Source organism: Chaetodon trifascialis, chromosome 13 (genome assembly GCF_039877785.1).
Source record: "Chaetodon trifascialis isolate fChaTrf1 chromosome 13, fChaTrf1.hap1, whole genome shotgun sequence".
Classification (NCBI taxonomy): domain Eukaryota; kingdom Metazoa; phylum Chordata; class Actinopteri; order Chaetodontiformes; family Chaetodontidae; genus Chaetodon; species Chaetodon trifascialis.
In genome coordinates, this window is record NC_092068.1 from 24,411,678 (window position 1) to 24,420,000 (window position 8,323).

Consider the following 8,323-nt stretch of genomic DNA (forward strand, 5'->3'; position numbering starts at 1 on the left):
TGTTATGTTCCACAAATGTCCCCTGAACCGTTGAACCGTTGAACCGTCAGTGGCTGTGGCTGGGCCCGGTTAGTTATGGCTAATGGTGCGGTTGTGTTTAGTTTAGACGTCGCAAAAATAAAGAAAGAAAGGAAGAACTACGTTTCGGCTCATGTTGTGATATGGGGGTCACTAATCGCTGTGGACAGATCCCCTCATAACACCTGTAGAATAATACCCACAATACCTTTCGGCGGACTCGTTGTATTCTGCGACACAGGCTTCCGGTGTGGCGCACGTTCGTTGCTCCCTCGCATTTCTCTGTATGCTGGATGTTCATTCAGTGTAAACTGTGAGCGCCACTGATCTTCGTAAGTGGTGGAATATCAGTTTTAACTTTTTCACTGAGGGAGGAGAGAGCAACGAGCCGTCAAGATGCCGCGAATTATGATAAAAGGAGGCGTCTGGCGCAACACGGAGGTACGTGTTTACATGGCTAGCTGCGTTAGCATGATGCTAACCCCAAATAGTAAATCTATGAGTCTGAGTTAGCATGAAGCTAGCTGTTCGCTAAACGGGATTTAGCCCGTTTAGCGAGTTAAGTTTATTTATGCTGCTGCCAGCTATGTCGAAATTGTTAAGTTACCGTTTGTGTGAAGTTGTGCAAATGGTAACGCGTTCAGATTAATCAGCGAAGATGGCTATGCCGTTAGCAGCCATTACTGCAGCCCTCAAAACTTTGCAAGTGTTAGCAAGCGAGCTAACGGTCAGAGAGAATAGCAGCCAGAGTATCTGTCAGCAGCGGGATTGTTTCGTGGTCGTACTGGACCATAGCAGTTGTTGATCATCAGTGTTTATAAACGGTGCGTCGGATTGAATCAAAGACGTGACGGTGTAATGTGTGAATATTTTCCAGGATGAGATCCTCAAGGCAGCGGTGATGAAATATGGCAAAAACCAGTGGTCCCGTATCGCCTCCTTGCTGCACCGCAAGTCTGCTAAACAGTGTAAAGCCAGATGGTGAGTTCACAAAACACAAAGACGGGATGGAAATAACAGTAAATCCACTGCAAACATCTTAAACTGCTCCTGTTGTTCCTTGTTTGCATGAGCTTGTGTGTAACGGGCTGTTTTTGCCTCCTCTCTCTATCTGTTCCTGAGGTCTTCATCTCAGCTAGAGTACGTGTTTAAACTAAGGACTCTGTCTGTTTGCTTTGTGTCTGTCTGCAGGTACGAATGGTTGGACCCCAGCATCAAGAAGACCGAATGGTCCAGAGAGGAGGAGGAGAAGCTGCTTCATTTGGCCAAGCTGATGCCCACTCAGTGGAGGACCATCGCTCCTATCATAGGACGCACTGCTGCCCAGTGTCTGGAGCACTATGAATACCTGCTGTAAGATCTCACATGGTTTAAAACACGTTTACACGCTGCACTTCAAGTGAGTGAAGATCATCAGAAATGCTGTTTAATCACCGCGTATGTGCGTTTGCATGCATGTGTATTTAGAGACAAGGCAGCGCAAAGAGACAATGAGGAAGAAGTGGGAGACGACCCGAGGAAGTTAAAACCAGGAGAGATCGACCCTAATCCTGAGACTAAGCCTGCCAGACCCGACCCTGTGGACATGGACGAAGGTACGTCAACACACTGCAGACAGTGATGGAGAGAGCGACCTTCACCTGAAACTTTAGGTCGAACTTAATCCAAACAAAGGAGCAGAATATATCCTGGATGTTAGAATATCTGCGGCCTCATGTGCTCTCACAGTCAGCTCTTATAAGTAGCAATTGTTAAAATTCTCAGTTACTCTTAAGAATTTGGTTTCCAGCAAATGCTGTGATCATCCTCTGGACGCACGCATCATTTCAAATAAATCAAATCCAAGTTTTCTTTCATATCTGTAGCTGCAGGAGACAGCAGACGTCATGTGTGTATATAATAAAATAAATGACTACTGTCTGTATGTCTGTAGATGAGTTGGAGATGCTGTCAGAGGCCAGGGCTCGACTGGCCAACACTCAGGGCAAGAAGGCCAAGAGGAAGGCCCGAGAGAAACAGCTGGAGGAAGCCAGGTCAGACACACACACCCATACAAGTAGTGGGTTATTATTTATTATTCAAGCACTTTCCTCTGAAATGTAATAATATTTTTTCAGTCCTGATGCTCTTAGTTGTAGCTACACTAACTGAAAATCTGTAAAGTTGCTGACGAGCACAGCAGCAGTAGCCATGATTCGGTGTCCGTCCCTTCGTGCTGCAGACGGTTGGCGGCTCTGCAGAAGCGCAGAGAGCTGAGAGCCGCAGGAATCGATGTTCAGAAGAAGAGGAAGAAGAAGAGGGGGGTCGACTACAATGCCGAAATCCCCTTCGAAAAGAAACCCGCACCGGTAAATCAGCAGTTTCCCTTCGACCGAACAGAACCCAACATCATTTTGCTTCAACTGAGTTTATTAATGAGCCACTTCATTTATTAACTATTGGATTTTGCTGACTTTAAGGGTTTTTATGACACCAGCATGGAGCAGTACGTCCCTCTGGAGCCAAACTTCAAACGACTCAGACAGCAGCACCTGGACGGAGAACTGCGCAGGTCAGTAACATCACACACACACACACACACACACACACACACAGCGTGGATCGCACGAGAACACACACACTGAAGAATGAACGCACAGCAGAGATGGATGCTTTAAATAACAGCATGTCAGCGCTGATCAGTTTTATATACACGAAGCGTTAAAGTGTAAACAAACGATGAGCGTGATTGATTGGACGTTATGAGGACACACAAACAGCAGACACACACACACACTCACACACACTGAACTCCTGGTGAACTGTTTTTGGTTTGTGGGTAGTGAGCAAGAGGAGAAGGAGAGGAAGAAAGACAGACAGAAGATCAAGAAGAAGAAGGAGAGTGATCTCCCATCTGCCATCCTGCAGACCAGCGGAGTGGCCGAGTTCACCAAGAAACGCTCCAAACTGGTCTTACCTGCACCACAGGTAACCACACCTGGACTGCTTCGTCTGTAATGAGCTGTAAATCTCTCAGACTGGCCCGATATCCGTGATTTATGTTAAGCACACTGAGTATTTGATATTTCACCAGAATTTATCTTCATGTCGTTCAACGTTCTTCGCAGATCAGTGATGCTGAGCTGGAGGAAGTTGTCAAATTGGGCGTGGCCAGCGAGGTCGCCCGCCAGGCTGCGGAGGAGAGCGAAAGCGGCAACTCGGCCTCCTCGGCCCTCCTGTCAGAGTACAGCGTCACCAACACCATGACAACAGGGCTGCGTACCCCACGCACCCCCACTGTCCAGGACAGGATACTGCAGGTAACCAACACACTACATATATATATACATCGCTTTATATGTTGTCTGTCATGCAAAAACAAAATATCATTTACCTTAAATCTGTCACAGCTCTCTGATGTCAACATTCAAAGATCGTTGTTTAAAAACTGGTGCGTTTATGTGCAGCTTCTCTTTTTTTAAGGATATTTTGACCAGTCTTTGCACTATTTTCCACTCGTTTCTTTTTGAATCACTTTATAACAAACATATATAAAATGTCTGAAATAAGCCTGATTTTTCTTACTCGCTAATTTCACCGTGATCAGTTATCACTCTCAGCACAGTTCACACACTCGAGTTTGAATATCAGGAAACGTCCTGTGGTACATACTTACGCCCTGTGTCTGTGTGGATTTCCAGGAAGCCCAGAACCTGATGGCTCTGACCAACATCGACACCCCTCTGAAGGGAGGCCTCAACACTCCGCTTCACGAGAGCGACTTCAGCGGAGTGACTCCTCAGCGTCAGCAGATTCAGACACCCAACACTGTTCTCAGCACGCCGTTCAGGTAGCAACGCCGCCACTGCTGTGCTGATGTAACACCGCGAACCAGCTGGTGCTGTTCATGCTAACGTTCACTGTCATGTCGCCTCTGACAGAACACCTGGACCAGGTCAGGGGCAGGAGGGCATGACCCCTCAAGGTGGAGGAGGGATGACCCCACGAGGGCCGGTGACCCCGGGTTTGACCCCCGGCCGCACGCCGCTGAGGGACAAACTGAATATTAACAGCGAGGAACAACTGGCTGACCCTGCGTACGCTAAACACCTGGTAAATAAATACACACTCTGTACACACATGATGCTTCAATACACAACTCACTGCTGAATGTGTGGAAGTAAACATTAATACAAGTTTCCTGATGAGATACAGTGTTTTGTATTCAGTAAGTACAAAAAACTGACGCAAAGAAGGTTTTATAATAGTGAGTAAAATAAGAATATGATTGAAGTGCTGTCTCTCTCTGCTCACACAGCAAAGGGAAAGCCTGCAGCAGCTGAGGCAGGGCCTGATGTCACTTCCTGTTCCCAAGAACGACTTTGAGATCGTTCTTCCGGAAAATGCAGAGAAGGAGCTCGAAGAGACGGAGACCGAAACGGGATTCGTAGAGGACTCTGCAGACGTGGAGGCACGCAAGCAGGTACGCACACACAGGGAAAACATGATTTTTTTTTTGAGTGCGTCTAAATGACATAAACCTAAATATAAACCCCTGTTTGTATAAAGCATATGAAAAAAGGTTTAATCCGTGTGTGTGTGTGTGTGTGTGTGTGTGTGTGTGTGTGTGTGTGTGTGTGTGTGTGTGTGTGTGTGTGTGTGTGTGTGTGTCAGGCTCAGCGGGAGGCAGAAAGAGAGAAGGAGCTGAAGCTGCGACACACTGCCGTTCAGAGGAATCTGCCGAGACCCACCGAGGTAATAAACACACTCACTTCCTCAGACAGAATCCAGCAGGGCAGTGTGTGTGCTTCAGTGTACTCATCAATATCTCAATGAGATGATCAATAAATATACAGAAAGGAGGTTTTGTGTGTTGTTTTTCTGATGAGAAAACAACCGCCTGTCTCTGCAGGTGAACGAGTCCGTCCTCCGTCCCACCTCCATGGAGCCGCTGATGGACCTCCAGCTGGCCGAGGAGCTGATCAAACAGGAAATGATCACCATGCTGCACCAGGACTGCCTGCACCACCCGTCAGCCAACGCCACCAGTCAGCTGCAGCGCGGCAAAAGCAGAGGCCCCGCCTCTACGTCCAACAACGCATCGCACATAGCGTACCTGGAAACGCACCCCTACAAGCCAGTCAGCCCGGAGGACATGGAGCAGGTAACGCACACATCAGCAGCTCTGTTAGCATTCATTTACCGGCAAAACTGTCCAAACTGGACGTCTAGCTGCAGTGTAAGCTGCAGGTATGAGTGATTCTTAATGATGTGTGTTCATACACAGGCAAAGATAATGCTGGCAGCAGAAATGGAGGTGGTGAAGGCAGGAATGGGCCACGGTGATCTCAGCATGGAGGCCTACAGCCAGGTGTGGGAGGAATGCTACGGACAGGTAAGTCAGAGAAAATCATCAGGCCCCGAAGACAGACGGCCTTTATCGACCTTCACGCTCACATGAAATCAACGTTTAGTCAGTCAGTGTTTGTTCTTCTGCTTCTTTCCCTCTGCAGGTTTTATATCTACCAGCTCAGAACAGGTACACCAGAGCTAACCTGGCATCAAAGAAAGACCGAATCGAAAGCCTGGAGAAAAAACTCGATGTGAGAAAACACAGACACACAGAAAACGAAAAGAACTTGACCCTGAATGCATCACTTTCCAGTTTTTAAACGGCTACATCTTTATGAAACCCTGCCGTCCGTCTCCCTCCAGGTGAACCGCGGCCACATGACAGCAGAGGCCCGCAAAGCAGCCAAACTGGAGAAGAAGCTCAAAATCCTGTTGGGAGGCTTCCAGTCCAGAGCACTGGGGCTCCTGAAGCAGCACAGTGAACTCTGGGAACAGGTACTGAACGTCTGCCGTGTATAAAGCCGTGTGATTTTTGGAAATTGTATGAATGTATTATTGTACTAATGATGTGATTCTCACGGTGGCCACCAGGTGGAGCAGGCAGCCACAGAGCTGCAGACCTTCAGTCAGCTGAAGAAGCAAGAAGACACTGCGATCCCCAGGAGACAAGAGGTGAAAACACTCATGACACTCGGCTCTGATCAGTCAGTCGATTTGTCAGTGCTGATAACTGATCAATCGTTCAGGTCTTTTATGTAAAAGCTGAACATGTTGAATTCTGCGTTCCAGCTTCTCAAATGTGAAAAATAACTTTTAAATTGAATCTTCCTGGGTCTGCTGCTCAGACATTTTTAAGACTTCACACCTCTTTCAAACTGCAGAAACTCTGACCTCACACACAGTTTATGACCTTCTGTTGCATCAGCCAATCAGACGTCTTTACCTCTCAGGAAATGAAAGCTAATTGTCAGATCTCTGGATTTTGTTGTGCGTTTCAGGCTCTGCGGGAGGACGTGGAGAGGCAGATGGAGAGAGAGCGAGAGCTTCAGCAGAGATATGGAGAGCTGCTGATGGAGAGGGAGGCGATACTCAACAATGCTCAGAAGTACTGAGCCTCACACACACACACACACACACACACACACACACACACACACACTTATGGAGGTGCTGATGTGATGCTAACACCTGCTGAGAGAAAATGTTTTCTCGCTCTTCAGTCCTCCGATTCGTCGTATTGAACCCTTCTGTCATTTTTCAACATTCGCAGTAATTCCAGAGATAAGTCCCGCCTCCATGTGCTCATGTTGCTGTGATGTCACGAGCTGAGTTTTGAGCGTGCTCATTAGTCCCATGTGTTTCTGTATTAGTGACCAATAAAGTTTCTTTTCAACAATGACGACGTGGCGGTAAGTGTTTGTTCCGGGAAGATTTTACTGGAGTCCAAACCATCAGATTTAACTAACAAACAATAGTCTGGCTTATTTTAACAACTCGGGACAGAAAGACAAACTCGAGCTGACTGAAAAGTCTTTATTATAACAATAGAACAAAACAATTATTCATGCAGGTAAGAATGAAAGTCTTCAACAGGTGAGGAAGGCCATCCCACTCCTCCAGTAAGCACTCTGAGGACAAAGAGGATTTAAAGTTCAGTCTCTTTCTGTCCACTCCCACTGAATCAGGTGTTCTTAAAGGAGACATTTTGAATCGCAATACTAATACGAAAACTCACTCATGACTCATTTATCCAGGCCAGGGTTCTTCTAAGTGCTTCAAAAGGCAGCTGGACTTGCTTGTGGTTCTAGAAGATGTTCCGCCTCTCGTCCAAAAGGCTTCTTCAGTTCTGACTGACTGGCGGTCAGTCCCAGGCCCATCATAGCTCCGCCCAGCGACTCTAACCATGCACATGACGTTGGGCGGAGCTATGATGGGCCTGGGACTCACCGCCAGTCAGTCAGAACTGAAGAAGCCTTTTGGACGAGAGGCGGAACGTCTTCTAGAACCACAAGCAAGTCCAGCTGCCTTTTGAAGCACTTAGAAGAACCCTGGCCTGGATGAATGAGAGTCCTGCTGTGTGTGTGCGTGTCTGTGTGTCTGTGTGTGTGTGTGTGTGTGTGTGTGTGTGTGTGTGTGTGTGTGTCCATACTGTGTGTCTGTAGTTGTATCTCCTGATGGCCTCTCTGATGTGGCAGGGCTGGATGGCTCCACTGGGAGGTTCCACTGCAGCCGCACAGCTCTGAAACAGATCAGAGTCCATTAATACGACACAGCTGACGTCGTTGTTTGTTTGTTGTTGCTGTGGGTCTGAACAAACAGTGTAAACACAAACCATTGACTGTTCATAACGATGGATGACAGATTCTTTGTTTTGTTGGAAGGTGAAGGCATGGCCCACCCTACTCCGCCTTTGATTGGCTTACCCTGACTAATAATCACTCCTCATGCCTAAACCTTACCAACCCAACCAACAACAGCCAATCAGAGGCAGAGTAGGGCGGGTCATGCCTTCACCTTCCTAGGAAAGTTAGGTCTCCTCTCAACGTTCCTACTCTTTGTCTTCTGGGTCGCTATCATGTCATCCATCTTTACATCCAATCAGTGATCAACCTTTTTATCATGAGACACCAATCAAACGTGAAAGCGTCTGCTCCACAGGTAAGAAGGTTGCAGGCTTAACACACACCTTTTTGCGTTTCCTCTGTCTCGCCCGGCCGTCCAGACTGCCGTTACCCTGTAGGAGGGGCTTTGAGGAGTGGGAGGAGCCTGGGGTGGAAGGGGGAGTGGCTTCAGGTGAGTCTGGATCCTTCTTTACCTGGAGAGAAAGACAGACTCTGATGTGATTTATGACCATGGTACCGTTTTTCTGCCTGACTGAAAACAACTGGATGTGTGTAAATAAAGTGTGTTTGCGTGTGTGTGTACCTCAGTGTGTGTGTTGTAGTGGATGTAGCTGGCAGAGATGACATGACTG

At 47.5% G+C, this 8,323-nt stretch overlaps 2 protein-coding genes across 6 annotated transcripts in view; one reads left to right on the forward strand and one right to left on the reverse strand.

Annotated features, from left to right (window-relative positions):
* Window positions 1–236: 236 nt before the first annotated feature.
* cdc5l (CDC5 cell division cycle 5-like (S. pombe)) overlaps window positions 237–8,323 on the forward strand; it is a 28,516-nt gene continuing 20,429 nt past the window's right edge. The window contains exons 1-19 of one of the 2 annotated variants that reach the window (XM_070978334.1): window positions 237–459; window positions 896–999; window positions 1,210–1,371; window positions 1,486–1,613; window positions 1,952–2,051; window positions 2,240–2,366; window positions 2,478–2,569; window positions 2,841–2,985; window positions 3,126–3,317; window positions 3,699–3,847; window positions 3,939–4,110; window positions 4,316–4,480; window positions 4,672–4,752; window positions 4,910–5,161; window positions 5,285–5,392; window positions 5,511–5,600; window positions 5,713–5,844; window positions 5,941–6,021; window positions 6,348–6,463. In XM_070978334.1, coding sequence (XP_070834435.1) covers window positions 415–459; window positions 896–999; window positions 1,210–1,371; window positions 1,486–1,613; window positions 1,952–2,051; window positions 2,240–2,366; window positions 2,478–2,569; window positions 2,841–2,985; window positions 3,126–3,317; window positions 3,699–3,847; window positions 3,939–4,110; window positions 4,316–4,480; window positions 4,672–4,752; window positions 4,910–5,161; window positions 5,285–5,392; window positions 5,511–5,600; window positions 5,713–5,844; window positions 5,941–6,021; window positions 6,348–6,461 — 2,439 coding nt within the window. In that variant the 5' untranslated portion in view covers window positions 237–414 and the 3' untranslated portion in view covers window positions 6,462–6,463. Of the gene's footprint in view, window positions 460–895; window positions 1,000–1,209; window positions 1,372–1,485; window positions 1,614–1,951; window positions 2,052–2,239; window positions 2,367–2,477; window positions 2,570–2,840; window positions 2,986–3,125; window positions 3,318–3,698; window positions 3,848–3,938; window positions 4,111–4,315; window positions 4,481–4,671; window positions 4,753–4,909; window positions 5,162–5,284; window positions 5,393–5,510; window positions 5,601–5,712; window positions 5,845–5,940; window positions 6,022–6,347; window positions 6,750–8,323 lie in introns of those variants that run through there. The other variant, XM_070978332.1, reaches the window with a different exon arrangement.
* The window catches only part of supt3h (SPT3 homolog, SAGA and STAGA complex component), an 8,565-nt gene continuing 7,104 nt past the window's right edge, over window positions 6,863–8,323 (reverse strand). The window contains exons 9-12 of one of the 4 annotated variants that reach the window (XM_070977430.1): window positions 8,275–8,323; window positions 8,036–8,164; window positions 7,499–7,588; window positions 6,863–6,977 (exon numbers count right to left, since the gene is read on the reverse strand). The exon at window positions 8,275–8,323 is cut by the window's right edge and continues 56 nt beyond it. In XM_070977430.1, coding sequence (XP_070833531.1) covers window positions 6,936–6,977; window positions 7,499–7,588; window positions 8,036–8,164; window positions 8,275–8,323 — 310 coding nt within the window. In that variant the 3' untranslated portion in view covers window positions 6,863–6,935. Of the gene's footprint in view, window positions 6,978–7,300; window positions 7,447–7,498; window positions 7,589–8,035; window positions 8,165–8,274 lie in introns of those variants that run through there. The other 3 variants (XM_070977429.1, XM_070977432.1, XM_070977431.1) reach the window with 3 other exon arrangements.